General features: G+C 34.4%; 1 protein-coding gene across 1 annotated transcript; it reads left to right on the forward strand.

The window, feature by feature from the left end:
• Positions 1-4,039: 4,039 nt before the first annotated feature.
• On the forward strand, positions 4,040-16,721 carry NIT2 (nitrilase family member 2). Its single transcript, XM_026700841.2, has 10 exons — positions 4,040-4,503; positions 6,542-6,660; positions 8,654-8,774; positions 8,858-8,946; positions 10,675-10,768; positions 11,231-11,305; positions 12,270-12,348; positions 12,643-12,741; positions 14,064-14,119; positions 14,543-16,721. The coding sequence occupies exons 1-10, from the start codon at positions 4,476-4,478 to the stop codon at positions 14,632-14,634; spliced, it is 852 nt and encodes a 283-aa protein (XP_026556626.1). The 5' UTR covers positions 4,040-4,475; the 3' UTR covers positions 14,635-16,721.
• Positions 16,722-16,734: the final 13 nt, after the last annotated feature.

A 16,734-nucleotide genomic window follows, 5' to 3' on the forward strand; every position in this document is an offset into this window, starting at 1 on the left:
GATTAATACAATTCTAACTATTTCCTTTAATTTTTCATTCCACAGTCTATTCTGGAGGGTGAGGAATATTCTGTGAATTTGAGTGCTTGCAAAGTAACAGGTGTACACTGGAAGTTTCAATGAATTCCATCCAGTTGTAGTGATGAAACTTCTTTTTGAATTCTCCACTACACAGTTAGCATGTGTAGCATTACTTCTGCTTAGCAATGTTGCAAAGAGTGCAATTGCTTAATTACACTCACATTTAAGTATCAGTTCCTTGATGCATTATCTAAGAAATATATGAAGTTAATACATCATACTGGAACTCTGCTTAGTAACCATATTTTGGTCTAAGTAAGATTTGGGTTTAAAAGAAAATGTGGGATTTGGAATGTGTGGAACACTTGTTACGAACACCCTAAAGCAGTCATGTCTTTTCATGTATGTATGTGGCTGCCTCTACAGCTGAAAAGAATCCTCAAAACAGCATTTGCTCTAAAGTGTTCTGACCAGGCACTGGGTATTGAATGGATTGACTCTCCATGGGAAGTTCAAGTTATATTTTGTCTTTGAATCCTAATCTCTGCACTGCCCCACTTTTCTCTTTCAGCCAAGCTTATTGTCTTTACTTTTACTACACCTACTTTACTATTAGAGCAGCCATGAGCATTGGAACACTGTTGTTATATACTTTATTATAAGGGTTTGTTAGTTGTTCAATAGAAGAAGGTATTTAGGAAAAGCAAAGCAAACTATGCAACAATGAAAGGAATAAATACTGTAAATTCTGTGTGTGGAAGAAAGTCTTACATAACAGACAGAAGAACAAATTCTACAGCCACTTAATACAGAATGATAGAAATTTAACAAGCTAAAAGGCCTGTCTATATATCTTTGCCTAAGCCCAAAACAAAACCTTGGAATAGGAGAGCTACTACTTAAAAAGTCTGGTCTTTAACAACTGCATACTGTATGAATTCATGGCTAATACCATATATGAGACATAAAATAAGTGATATGGAATTAATTTGTGGGTGATATTTTTGGTCCTGGTATAATTTTATGCTCCTGATTTCACTGCTAAAGTAAGACATAAATATTTAAAGAGAAGCAATGTTTTCCTTCCCCTTAGGCCATAAACCTATGAATTTCTAATTTGATCATTGTTAAAATGTGCTTAAAATTACATTGTCATATAGCCATGGTGTAAGATGGTAAACAATTTGAAAGTAAATCTCATTAATTAATTAATTGATCTAAAGCAAGTATGCTTTTAAGATACAGTATTTCAGTCTGCAGTATTTAGAACATTGCAATAATTAGTTATCACATTTGACTCACAACAGTTATTTTTGATTGCTGAAATCTATATTTTATTACTCAAAATTGTCTTGAAATAGTAACAGCACTTAGACGTATATTGTTTCATGGTGCTTTACAGTCCTCTCTAAGTAGTTTACAGAATCAGCATATTGTCTCCAACAATCTGGGTTCTCATTTTACAACTGCAGAAAGATGGAAGACTGAATCAACCTGGAGCTGGTCAGAATCAAACTGCTGGCAGTTGGCAGTTAGCCTGCAATACTACATTCTAACTACTGCACCATCATGGCTGTGCTGCACTTTTTAAGTAGAAAAGATCAGCATGAATGTATGTTACATCTAACTTATAGTCAATCAGTGCTCCTTGCAACACCTTATCAGCTCTCTCCACTTGCAATGTTTCATGGCTTGTCGCAAAGGTGCTTTTCAAAAAGTCAACTAGATTTTCTTGTTTTTTTTCTTTCAAAACATTTCACTTTTCATCATGTCAGATCTATGGGACATGATTTTGAAGGATCTTTTAGAGGACTTTTAATACAATGGGGACTACACTGATAGTTATCGAGGAGGAAATACAGGTTGTCCTCAACTTACAACCATAATTGAGTCCAAAATTTATGTTGTTAAGCAAAACATTTGCTAAGTGAGTTGTGCCCCATTTTATGACCTTTCTTGCCACAATTGTTAAATGAATCACTGTAGTTACGTTAGTAACATGATCGTTAAGTGAATCTGGCTTCCCAATTGACTTTGCTTATCAGAAGGTTGCAGAAGATAACCTGATCCTGGACATTGCAATTTTACCATAAATTTGAACCAGTTTCCAAGCACCCAAATTTGGATCGTGTGACCATGAGGATGATGCAATAGTTGTGAGTGTGAAAAATGGTTATAAGTCACTTTTTTTAGTGCCATTTGTAAGTTGAAATGAACTCTTGTAACTCAGGGACTGAGAAATATTGGTACAGAGAATATGCCTAAGGCATCATGAAGTAGAATTGCCAACTGAATAGAAAGAAAATAATTAGACAACCCATTTTTGTAGGTCTAATTCTTTATCTTGGCCATTCTCAGCCTATTACCACTTAGACAACATTGTCATTTCTCATCCAGCACTTTGGAAGGTTCCAGATCAGCCAGAAATACACATGCCAGCACCCATTATAAAAAGTAGGTTAAAATCCTACAGCATTATAACTTTAAATGGAAATTCAACACAAATTATTAATTAAATTGTTTTATATGTTAATTTTTACAACAATATTAACATAAAAAGAATATCTCTGGCTCCCCACAACCATTCATATATTTTCTACAAATTTGTTGAGGCTCCCTTTGATGGTCACGTTGGTAGCATCAAATTCTTTAATAAGAACAGTGCACTCTAAAGAAGTATTTTAATTGTTTTGTTTTGTTTGTCATCTATCTTGCTCAACGCAACTCAGAATCTTTCTTAGACTGTGAGGAAGACTAAAAATAAAGCAACCCCCCCCCCACACACACTTTGTATACTTGTTGACATTATGCACAGTTTATGTACTGCTGATACAGTTCTACAGAGGAATTACTGAGTCTACCATCTTTACCTCTATAACTGTCTGGTTTGGTTCTGCAACTCAACAGGACAGACACAGACTTCAGAGGAGAATTAGGAGTGCAGAAAAAACAATTACTACCAACCTGCCTTCAATCAAGGACCTGTATACTGCACAAATCAAAAAGAGGCCTCTGAAAATATTTACAGATCCCTCACATCCTGAACTGTCAACTCCTTCCCTCAAAACGACGCTTTAGAGCACTGCACACCAGAACAACTAGACACAAGAACAATTTTTCCCAAAAGCCATCACTCTGCTAAACAAATAATTCCCTCAACACTGTTCAACTATTTACAAAGTCTGCACTACTATTACTATGAATCTTCTTATCACTCCTTATCACCCATCCCCTACCACTTGTGACGGTATGACTGTAACTTTGTCGCTTTTATCCTTATGACTTATACTGACTGTTTCCTAGTATGATTTGATTGCTTATTGTACCCTATGACGATCATTAAGTGTCGTACCTTATGATTCTTGACTCTTGATGAATGCATCTTTTCTTTTATGTATACTGAGAGCATTTACGCCAAGACAAATTCCTTGGGTGTCCAATCACACTTGGCCAATAAAGAATTCTATTTTATCTATTCTGTACCTCTATAATGTCCTCTTTGCCCATTTTTGACTGTAAAGTAGAACATTTCAAATTCTTGAATTGTTTCTCTAACTTTGATTACTCCCCCCCCCCTTTTTTTTGGTAAAGGTGCAAAACAATACGGTATTGAGATGCAATCTTCAGAAGCGTACAGCACTCCAATTGATCCTTACTCAAGGGCATCATTATATTTGAAGTTTTATTTAACATTTCATTTTTAATATGTTCTCTTAATAGTCACATTCTGTTTATATTTTCATTGAGCTACCCACCATGATCCAAATAGCTGTTTCCAGTTAAGTTGTTCTGAAGTTCCATTAATACATATGAAATTTGGTCTTTATAGACAGCAAGACATGCAGCTCTTCGCACTGAATTACATTTGCCATTTTGTCATTCTTGGGGTCTTTTACTTTAGGTGGTATTCAGTATATAAAAGGAGAGCTGCAAAGTCCCAAATGGCTGCTAGATGGCAGCAAATAGGTTTTTTATTCTACCAGCCATCTCTATCTTTGTAGCTCAAATATGCTTGTCTGATTAAGTGAAGTATAGCGGTGTTCATGACAACTCTCTCTCTGCAGGACTATTGATTACAAATTCAGCAAGCTTATCATTCCTCTTCGCAGTTTTCCATTACGAAATATTGGGCTATGTACTTCACATATTTTCACATAGTACAAAAGCCCTGACAGCGGAAGAAAGGAGGAAATAATAACCCCCCTTTTCAAGGATAGAGAATCTGGAATCCGCTCAATGATCTGGACTTCAACTCCCATCATTCTCAGAGACTCTAGTAAGACCAAGGGCTTGTGGGAGATGTGGATCTATATATAAGATACCGTAGCTAAAAACCGAGAAATAAATGCTCCGAAAGAACTACATTTCCTAGAAGCCCTTGTTCCTTTTGAGCATGCGCTGTGTTCTCTAGGAATCTTTTTCTGGACAGCGGCAAACCTTAGCGAATCAATGTTATGCAGCTGGTGAAAGGAGTCATGGCCAGTGAGTAATTTTTCCTCCAAGGGGAAATTGTGTGCTCAAGTAGTTCAGTTTCTACTGAACACTTAATAAGAGGCGGGTAAAGAGAAGAGAATCTTTGTCTCTGGCCTGAGGCTTGCCGTCTTCTAAGGGGAGATGACTGGCAGAGGTGCTGGGTTCCTTCGTGTCTAATTTTTAAACAAACTTGAGACCTGCCAGTACAATTTTATGTAGCTTGGCGTCGAGCTGTAGTTGTGCCGTAGCTTGGTCTGTGGAGGGGAGCATTTTTTTTTTCTTAAAAAAAAAGTGGGGGGGGGGACTGTTTCTGTTTAAGAAAATATTTTCTACTTAACCTTAAGTGCTCTTATTGTTTTCCATAATTTTGGATAACTTCAATGGATACTCTTGTTAATTTTTTGCATCTAGTATAAAGAAAAGAACCCTTAGCAAATACTGAAATCAATTTGTTATCACAATAATGTTCATGAATCAGTCTACACTTTAAATTGCATGGAATAAAATCCTAAGGGAATTTATTCGTGTACTGTTTGTGTATATATGTGGTTCCTATGTGTAATTCCCAGCTATATAACTATGTTAGTAAATTCCATTCAATCGGATCTGATTCTCACGGTCTGCCTGTACAAGTTGCTAGAGTTTTCTTGACAAGGATTTTTTTTCCAGAAGCAGTTTGTCGTCTTAGGACTGAGAGAAAGTGACTGGCCCAAGATCACTCAGTTGGCTTCATGGCTAAGGTGGTCTTCTGGTGTCTATCCTGATGTCTCAGTCACTACAATAAACTGGCTGTCATTTACAGTAATCCATGAATTTATCTCTATTTAATATTAATATTTAATACTGAAAATAAACTTATCCTCTAACTGGATCAGTCTGAGATTTGACGTGTCTCTCAGTTATTGTGCAATGAGTTATCATGTTAAATGTGTTACTCAGTTTGCTCATTTGGACTCCCAAGTACTAAAGTACCAAGAAGTACACAACAGTATTTGTACCAGAGGGTTGAGGTGCAGGAAAACATTGGTGATAGGCAGTTCTGCTGTTCAGCCAGTTTTGTAAATTATGCTCCAGTATATTCATAAAGATGTTTTGAAACTTTTTTTAATAACTGAAATTTTGGGAAACCTTATAACTACAATAATTTTATAGCACTGTGCACTCAAGAAATAACATTTTATGATCATGCGGTCTCGTGGAATGATACCAGGATGTTTCATTCTTTCTGGCTACTTCTACTTATGTGACCAGATAAATTGAGGATAGGTAATCTTTTTAGAATAGAATGGAATAAAGCTGGAAGAGATCTTTGAGGTCTTCTAGTCCAGCCCCCTACCAAGCAGGAGAACCTATATCATCTCAGGCAAGTGCCTGTCCAGTCTCTTTTTAAAAGCCTCCAGTGATGGAGCACCCACGATTTCTGAAGGCAAGATGTTCCACTTGTTAATTGTCCTTACTGTTAGGGAAGTTTCTCCTTAATTCCAGATTGTTTCTCTCTTTGATCAGATTCCAACTAGTATTTCTTGTCCTGCTCCCTGGTGCTTTGGAGAATAATTTGACATGATTACCTATATTATAAGCCCTAAAATAGTAATTGTTATTTTTAAAGGCCCAATTCACCTCTACACAAGTGCATTTTCACTAATATGTTTTTAACAGCGGCATTATAGAGTTTGCTAATGTTCAACTTGTATTCAACTTTAACACAATTTATATAAGGAAGAGAAAGGAAAGCTTTAATTGTTGGGAGTAAGTTGATGCAGAATTATTATTTTAATCAAGAGTACTGTGTAACCTCTCTTTTTTCTTTACATCAGTTTCTTCCTCTTGGTGCCATCTAACTACATAGATACATTAAAATTCCAGTCCCTATTCAACATGGTCTTTGGTACCCCCAATTCTTTTAAATTGCTTAATTCTTTAAGTTTTTTGTTTGCTTAACAATGGTATGGGAGGAAGGTGTGTCTTTCTAATTGAAAATTGATGGTAAGATTTTTTGTTTGGTTTTCTTCATAGCTAATCATTTACCTTTTTTTTTAACATTTAGATTTTCGTTTAGCACTCATCCAGCTCCATGTGTCTGCTGTCAAAACAGACAACTTGAACAGAGCCTGTAGACTTGTAAGAACTGCAGCAGGACAAGGAGCAAAAATTGTAATTCTGCCAGTGCGTATAACATTTTTCAAATATTATTCTCCAGATTCAGATTTATTTTTTTTACTATTCCTGAGCTCTACATTTGATGCTTATTTTTTTCTCCCTGGCATAGTTAGGGATTTCTTTCCAAGATCAGAATGAAAATTAAAATTGGGCTTCCGACAAATACTAAGTGCTTCAGCTATCCCTGCATCTATATGCTACTTAAACTATCCTGCCTGTTGATTTATAACTTTCAAGTACTCAAAGGGTACATCACAGCATAATAATTTTTAATCAAGGTACCTCAAATCCACTAATTCAAATAATATATCCAGGGCCCATTACTCCTATGTAATTGAAATTTCAATGTTTTTCATCCCAGTTGGATTTGCAAAACTTTAGCCATTGCAGCATTTTATGTTTTTAAAGCATTGTTTATTTCTTGTTTTAGAATATTGTATTTTTCACATATTTTAAAGATGATATTTTGTTGCTTTTCTGCAGAGCACTGGACTCTTTCCAGATGTTTTGTGCAAATTTGGTGTTTGTGTGATATTTATCTTGGCCACGTGACAAATATTTTGGGAAATGTGGTCAGTTTATTTTGATTTAAAAATGGTTTTCATTCTGATTTCAAGTGAATATTAGGGCTTCACTTGCAGTGATAGAAGGCAAACAGGGATATTAATGGGGCGGGAGGGAGAGAATTGAGTAATAACTGTAGCCCAGATGAGTTTTCCCATTTGAAAGTACTTATCTCTGACTCTGCTGAAATCAAGTTGAAAGAACTTGTATCAGATGTAGCCAAAATCCAAGGCCTTATATATTAGTGGCCCAAAGCCATGCAGCAGTTTTTATGCCTGAAAGAAGCCAACCAGCCAGATGCTTGCTGACTACACCCCAAATAACCCCATGTCTATCCAAATAATGATCTCAATTAAGCAACAAGGTCTGAGCAGAACTTCTTGAAAAAAGCAAAGGGTTTATTTGCTTATGATATTTTGAAACCTAAGTTTATAGATCAGGCTAAGCAATAATGTAGGTTTTGAGGGGCAGAGGTTTCCTTAGCTATTAAGCCAAAGACATTATGGCTTAGTATGTTGAAACCCGTAAAAGCTTATTCATTCAGGTAGTTCTTAATTTATGACCATAATGGAGCCTACTGATCACAATAGAAAATCAAGACTAATTTTACAATATTTTTTGCAGCAGTCATTAGGCGAATGTGGTGGTCATTAAGCGAACCCACTGTTTGCTGTAGGGAAGTTTTTGCTGGAAACTAAAAGTAAATGCCGGTTTCTGGCAAAAACATAAATCATGGTCACATGAATACAGGGTGATGCAAATAGCTGTAAAAGTGGGTCATGTGACGGGGGGGGCAAACATTGCAACTTCAAAATTGGGTAGTTAGTCCATTTTGGGGGGTCAATTGTAACTTTGAACTATCACTAAGCAACCTGTTATAAATCAAGAACTACCTGTACTATGGTGAAGTGTATTATATTTTTATTCTGCCTTGATTTCATACACACACAAACACACACACATAAACTCAAGATGGTAAACATACCTGATATTCCTGCCTCCTATATGCCTCACAACAACAATCTTGTGAGATGGATTGGGTTGATAAAGAATTACTGGCTCAATTTACACAGCTTTTATGCCTGAGAGAGGCCAAGAATTCCCAATCCCCTGGTTTCTAGGTAAGCAACTTAATCACTACACCAAACTGGTTGTCTCTCATGATTTATAGTGTATTTATGACTTTACATGTTATGTGAACCAGATTTGTATAATTCCAGTATCACTTCAGCCATCTTATCAGAGTCTATTCCTCCAGTTGAAAAAAATGACATGGCATTAAGACTGCTCCAACAAATCTATTTTCATGACTGTTTTTTTCCCCCTTATGGCCAGTCATTTTTGCATTTTATATTTTTATGTTACGTTTTTTAAAAAGATATATTCCTTAAATATGCTTACATGGGTGTTTTACTTTTTTGGGGTCTCATTATAGGAATGTTTCAATTGTCCCTATGGCACAAAATATTTCCCAGAATATGCAGAGAAAATTCCTGGAGACTGCACACAGAAGCTCTCAGATATTGCAAAGGAATGTGGTATATATCTCATTGGAGGTAAATTGTTAGTTTTAAATTTTACTTTTGTACATAAATGCAGCCTATTTATTTGACTAAATAATTGTCTTTGTTTTTAACAGGTTCTATTCCAGAGGACGATGCAGGAAAATTGTATAATACGTGTACGGTTTTTGGTCCTGATGGCACTATGTTAGCTAAATACAGAAAGGTACAAAAAATATTCTTGTTTGTCCCTTTTTCTTTCTTTGATAACATTACAGGTAGTCCTTGACTTACAACCACAATTGAATCCAAAATTTCTGTTGTTAACTGAGACATTTAAGTGAATTTTGCCCCATTTTACAAATGTTCTTGCCACAGTTGTTAAGTGAATGACTGCAATTGATAAGTTGGTAAAATGGCTTTTAAGTGAAACTGGCTTTCCAATTGATATTGCTTGTCAAAATGTTTCAAAAGGTGATCACATGACCTTGGGAAAACTGCAAGAGTCATATGTATGAACCAGTTGCCATGTATCTGAATTTTGGTCATATGATCCTGGAGATGCTACAAATGATGTAAGTGTGAAAAATGGTCATAAGTCATTTCTTGCAGTGCCATTGTAACCTTAAAGGGTCACTAAATGAACTGTTGTAAGTCAACGACTGTATCCAACTTATTTAAAAGAATTAATACAATTCTTTATTGAGAGAAGCGTGGAGTTCTCATTTGGATAACTTAGTAGAATTTTAGAATTATCTCTTTTATCACATTTTCTCTCCTACAGTTTAGAAATAGATTTTATTTAAAAACAACTTTTAAAAATACTGGAGATTTTTTTTCTTGAGACTCTTCAACTTAGCACAGGTTCTAATTTTTATAGAAGAGCTCAGGGCCTCTCATTTCCATTTTCATATCTGGATTTAAATTGCATCTGAATCTACGAGCCTTTGTTCCTTTCCTTATACTGTCAATATCACACAATTTTATTTCTTTTATGACTTGTATGACAGTGATAATAGTAAAGAGATTTAAGCTAAAACTATACACTGAAAATTTACCTTGTGGAAACATTTTTGTATTTACTGCTGGAAATATTAACAAAACCAAGAGTGGATATTAATTCTCTCTGACTTCTTCCAATGTATGAGATCACTTCCAACAGTAATAATTAACTGATAGTAGGTAATGGAAGTTAATGTGCATGTGTATCAAAGAAGTAACACAGAAGAACAAGGGTATTTCAGTGCTCTACCTCTGTCACAATCATCCATTCCTTGTTAACTATATTAACCAGTAGATTATTTACTGTTGCAATAATCGTGGTTTAATTATTTCTAGGAAGAGCTGGTAGAATTACATTGATATTTAGCCAGTAGTCATACCCATTAAACAAAACTTCTGTGGTGCTTTCTGAAAGTTAAATCTTTTCAAGTGATCTAAATGAAGTATGTGTTGCTTGTGCACACAGTATTATTTAACATGCTACATTGGTTTGTACATATAGCTGCATTAAGACAAAGTGTACTTCAGTTGAGGAGTGCATGAATTTCTTGCACTTTCTGGGAACTAGTTTGTTTCCCATAAATACCTGCCAAAAGTCAGTATCTTGCAATTAGAAAACATATCTTTTTTTCCAGACCAGTGGCTTAAAACTTATTCGAAACTACTACTTGGCTCAGGTGTAACAGAAATGTTTTGATGTTTTTTACTACTCAGAAGAAGCTAGGACCAAAATGTTGACTCTCAATGTATTAGTGTCATCTTTCAGTTTAGTGATTGATCGTTTATTCCTGAACAAAACTTTTCTCTGTGTTTAATTGTAAGTTGATGGACTGGCATAGCAGTAGTTGGAAGGTTCAATGTACCATTGAATTCAATGTACCATTCTGTGAATTTGTGCAGAGTATATACAAAAAGAATCTTTAAACAAGAATTGTTTTCAATTTTAAAACAGATTCATTTATTTGACATTAATGTGCCTGGAAAAATCCGATTTCAGGAATCAGAAACTTTGAGTCCAGGTGACAGGTTTTCTGTGTTTGATACACGTAAGTAAAGAAGCTTTGTTTTTGACAGTGAAAACCAATTCACTTTCAGATTTTTTTAATATATTTTTTTTCTAAAGTTAGGATTTTATTCACAATTAACATCTTAATATACATTCAGTTCCTTCATATTTGATTATAAATTATGATCAAATGTACCATTATAAATCTTTAACGTAACTCATGGTGCTGGAAAATATATTCTATGGATTTCTCTGCATATAACTAGTTATTTGTAGAGTTCTTAACCCTATTTTTAGTAGAAAGATATGAATTGATGAAAACTCTTTAATTCCTGAAATGAAACTTGTGATTTAGAGCAAGCTTGTTATATCGATATTAAAAACCAGGATTATTTTCCTCTGACATAGTAGATACTTTATACACACACAAAAAGCATTTCTATAGACATCAGTGTTGATCTGTAGTAATAAGAAATCTCTTGCATGTCTTGTTTTGATGCAGCATACTGTAAAATAGGAATTGGCATTTGTTATGACATCCGATTCCCTGAGCTAGCTCAAATCTACACCCAGAAAGGTAAAAATTAAGAAAACCTCTTTATTTATTTATTAAATTAAATGTACATGGCTATCCATCTACAAGAGAAACCCTGGGCAGCAAATAAGGATAAAAACACTACATAATTATCAAATCAAATAAATTTAAAGGAGACAAAATTGAGCATCCAGTAAAAATATATCTTATTCATCCTGGCCCAGTGCTTGGAGAAAAGGTAGGTCTTCCTCATTTTCCCGAAGACCTATAGTGTTGAGGCCATTCCAATTGTACTGCAACTGGATAGAATTAGAACTAGTTTCACAGGTTTTCTGCTTCAAAATGGCAACCATTCCACTGGCAAATCAAAGTGTCATCTCCAAGGGGTCTTTTCTAGAAGTCAAGTAGCATTGGCATGTGTTTATTCTTATGATGGTGGTGGAGGAGGAGGATTTAAATTTATTAGCTGAACATCTCCAATGGATACTGGATAGTGTACAAAACTAGAAAAAAAATCCTAAAAATAAAATCAGACAATTCAGACTGAAATGATCCAATAAACAACAAAATCAACAAAAAAACATAAGCTTTAAACAAATAAACATCAATCATGGGCTTGGAAGCAAGCCATTGTTTTCAATTAGCAGTTTAATTTCAAATATCAGTTTGGAATTCTAATCCGGCAGGTTTTAGTGCAAATTGGCTTCTTAAAATTATACTTTCAAATATACTTCACAGATTAACCAATGAAAACAAATAGAAAGAAGGGTTGACTAAAGTGTATCAAATTAACAATAATAACTTTCTTTTGCTCACACTGTATCTTTCTGGTCATATGTGCATAAGCGCACAATCATGCCTACTGTCCCTGTCCTATTGTCCCCAATTATTCGTACCTATTTCCTGTATTTATACTTTCGTTTATTCTCATCTCTATTATCTTAGTGGTTGACAAATCAAATAAATAAAATAAAATATTGTCATCCTATCTTCCTTTTGAACTAAGGTTGCAAATTCCTAGTATATCCAGGGGCTTTTAATTTGACAACTGGGCCAGCCCACTGGGAACTGCTGCAAAGAGGCAGGTAAGAATCAATTTATTTGTGCCTACACTCATTTCTATATTTGTTACATTGAAGTGACACTCTGTACTATAACTGTTGGTTATTGTATTTAACTTTTTTAAAATTTAAATTCAAACTATATTATCTCATTTGCTGATGTTTCAGATACCTGTGATCTAATATATAGTGCTTGCTAATGAAGTTTATTGAATTAAAAAAAACCAGTTTTCCATATTTAAGAAATCAAGTGCCACATTTTTAACTCCATCTTGAAAGGATTAATTGGCTGATACTCTTTCTTTCCCTTTTTGGCAGAGCTGTGGATAACCAGGTCTATGTAGCAACGGCATCTCCTGCTAGGGATGAGACAGGATCTTATGTGGCTTGGGGACATAGTACGGTAGTAAATCCATGGTAAGTAAGAAACTACTTCTACTGATATATCACAACCAACAAGACAAAATTGCCAAATTAAAATGTATAGTAACTTTTTTTAAAAAAAGTAGCAATTACCTTCACATGTAAATAAACCTGGCAGAAAGAATGTTCAAACATTATCTCCATGGCTCCTTAGTAGAAAAAAAATTGTATCTTTTTCCTGGTCACTAAAGATATCCTTCTTCCATTTTGTCTGAATTCAAGATAACCTCATCAAAGGATAATTTTTACTTCAAATGTATTTTTTAATGACATGGCTGGCAATAGATTTTGGTATTCTGTTTTCTTTTTAATCATTTGAAAATCCCCATGCCTGATAATATGTTATTATTTTTGACTAATTTTTCCCCCCCCAAAATAAAAATTGGATATGCATGAGAAAGATATGGCAAAGCATTTCAGTATCTAAGTCCAAGCCTCTGTTACTTCAGAACTTGCTGCTTTACAATCTTGTTATCAGAAAATCAACAATAGTTAATAAGTACAAGAAATTTAAAATCCTCAAACAGATCAGATTTTATATATTGTAAAAAGTTATCTTGTCTAAGCTGAATTTTAGTACACTTGCCTGTTACCTTGCTCCTTTTTTCATGTGCCTTCTTTTTTTAGCTGGAAAGCAAAGACCAATGCTCTATGAGCCTTGAAATGATAGGTTCGTTCAAAGTTCCTTTCTGCTTTGAAATATCAGTGCAAAATAAAACAGCCTTTAGTTTAGATAATCATAGAAACCTGAGGCTTACATGTCCACAACTTGAAATTGTGAAGTACACTAAGATACATAATAATGAATGTGGAACATATTCACACATTCCTGATTTGTAATATTAATTTTAGATCAATCTTCATTAACTCCTGGCCATCAGATATGTTAGAACTACATTTGGAAGGAATTATTTCAGCACACCACAGTTGTAACAGGGTAGGAAAGATTGCATTAACTAAAGCACATTGTGGTTGTCTTTATCTTTAATAAGAAAGGAAGAATTGTGTGGGACTTGAAAGCACATTCTATTTTTCTTCATTTTCCAGATTTCTGTATCGCCTTTGAACAAATGTAGGTTAAATTCTGTTAAGAAGCAACTCTGAGGAGGAAGTGATTTTTGCCAATTTCTGTTCCTTGAATAATGTATCTTCCATTTTTTTCAATTTCCATTCAACAGAACATAAAAGTTCCGAAAAAGTAAATTTTTAGAACAGTTCAAGGAGGTACTCCCTTGAAGACCAATAGGAGAATAAGAAATCAGTAAGGTCACACTATGGCAATACATCATTTGTTAAACTTTTGTTTTCCTATCTAGGGGTGAGGTTATAGCCAAAGCTGGCACTGAAGAAACAATTGTCTATGCAGAAATAGGTGAGTTGATAGCATTAATTTAAATCTTATAAAGGCTCTTGTAAATTAGCTTTGTTTTTGCCTATTAGTTGGAATATTGATTATATTCAAAAGGTTGTAAGAGTGAATTCATTTAAGAACTTTTCATCTATAACAAGTGCCTCAAATAGTTCAATCTGTTGATATAAGATTTGCCTTATGAAGATGCAAATATTCAGTATTAGATAACAAATGCTTTTTTGCAATTCATTAAAGCATGCACAATTTTCTAGGATCATACAGCTCATAGGGGATAGTTTTTATTTTGACCACACAACTCAGAAAAGATGCAGACGCTTTAATTAGTGGTTGATAGAAAATATGTTCAGGCTATATGCTGCTTAATCATATTGTTATGGGAAGGAAACAGAATTGGGAATAATATGGCTTTATCTTTTTATACAGACTTAAAGAAGGCTGAAGAAATCCGTGAACAAATCCCCATTTTTTCCCAGAAACGATCTGATCTTTACACTGTTGAAGCAAAAATTGTATGATTCCAATTTGGACTGACACATTTTTTCTAATAGCTATTATTAGCTAATTCAGTGTAATAAACTAGTAAATCAAGTTTATTGATAATTCAAATAATCTCCATATAATAGTGAAAGTGAGCTTAAAAATTTTTTAGTCTGCAGATTTTGGACATTTTGTATTGCGTTAGAAACTTTTCTGACATATATACAGAACTTTTATTTAAAAATATTTTTATGAAAATGGAATAATCAGTCACATCAACAAATGCTCCATTTTGGACAATATATTTTTACCAAAATAATAATTAAGTAAAAACAGAAAATTTCCATTTTAGTTGACCTAAATTGGTTACTTCTGAAAATTCATTAGCAAATGCATGCTTCTTTTAAAGTATGGTGTTTATTTGATTTTATGAAAAATAACTAAATGAAATTAAATTAGCTAAACTCCCATTTTGAAGACACTTTTGAAACATCATGCAAGTCTGATCAATGTTCATCCAGTTCTAATATGAAGCTTTTGTGTATACATTCTCTGCATTAAGATTTAGCCAGCTGCTTGCAAATCAGATACACTTAGTCAGTGTATAAGTTCTGAACAGATTGCAAAACACATTAAATCCTTTAATTTTGCAGACACCTTACATGAATTAATGGCAAGTGCCATTTAGAGCTCTGCGCCAGTACTGATTATTGGATGTGACTTTAAATAGGCTTTTTTATGGACACAATCATCAAAAATACATACATCAAAATGATTTTATTATCTAAAGAAGCAGTTTTGGCATTCTGTCTCTCAGAAGTCCCAAACATCAAAAGGTCCGAAGATTGGCTCTGTACCTTCTCATTACTTCTCAAGATGTATATGAAGAAATTATCCTGTAGCACTCCAATTGACCAGAAGAGCTTTTGTTTTTGAGCTGCTGCAGCTATCCATAAATTCTCCCTGGTTACTTCCCATCAAACTAAACCTCATGCAAGGATAGTTTTATCCATCTGGGATGATTCCGCATCTGGAGGTTGATAGCCAAGGAATGAAGTTAAGCTACAATTCAGTTTTCATTAATAATTTAGATCTATAGCTACTTCTATCTTGAGCAGCATTTCAAAATTTGGACATTATAGTCAGTGGTGGGATTCAAAGCTTGTTACTACCGGTTCTGTGGGCGTGGCTTGGTGGGCGTGGCAGGGGAAGGACACTGTAAAATCACCAGTCAAGAGGTATTTGCCAGTTCTTTGAACTACTCAAAATTTCCGCTATCGGTTCTCCAGAACTGATCAGAACCTGCTGAATACCACCTCTGATTATAGTCCAGTCAATAAAGCTATCATTCCAAGGGTGTTCTGGATCTCTTCCACCCATTAAATTATATTTAGAACTGGGAATGGTTTATGATTTGGAAACCATGAACTGATTCCAGCTGCCTAGACTGCACATATTTAGTGTTTTAAATAAACTGTCTTGGTCCCTCAATCACCAATTATAAGCCAGATAGGACAACTAATTTCTTTAATGTTCCATAATTAAAAAGACTCTTCAGGCTTTCTCACACTTTAAAAAAAATATCTTGGCCAATGTACTTTTTGGTTTTTTTATTTTTGCTTGTCTGCAAGCAAATATTTTCTTACCTTATGAAACATCTTCCTGCTGGCAATTTGACAGGTCCCCACCCTTCTAGTCTTTTAGAAAGTCATTAAAATTTATTGTTTTTTAACTAAGGTGCTGAAATTATATGAATGGGATGCATGGAAAGAGTAAATGAGCCTGCTATGGGGAATCTCCAGGGGTCAACTAGGGTGCAGAGGTGTTTTTTGAAAAATATTTATTGGTTTTATTGTTTTAAGTCATCCAGAGTTACTTAAGTTTGGTGGCCATATAAATCTTTAAAATAAAATTTATGCTTGCTGATAATCGCTTCTGGTTCAAAAATGGCTTATAATGCTTCTTAATTGCATGAATAATATTAATGTACAATAAATCAACCCCATATGTTGTAGTTGTTAAATAACTTTTAGCAGTATTATCAATGTGGTGTGTATACAGACCTACACAGAAACATACCCACAGCTTCCGCGCTGACAACAAAATAAAACATGAATAGAATCCATCTATTTGCCCAT

The sequence above is a fragment of the Pseudonaja textilis genome, chromosome 7 (genome assembly GCF_049901715.1).
Source record: "Pseudonaja textilis isolate UNSWEBS1 chromosome 7, rPseTex1.2, whole genome shotgun sequence".
NCBI lineage: Eukaryota > Metazoa > Chordata > Lepidosauria > Squamata > Elapidae > Pseudonaja > Pseudonaja textilis.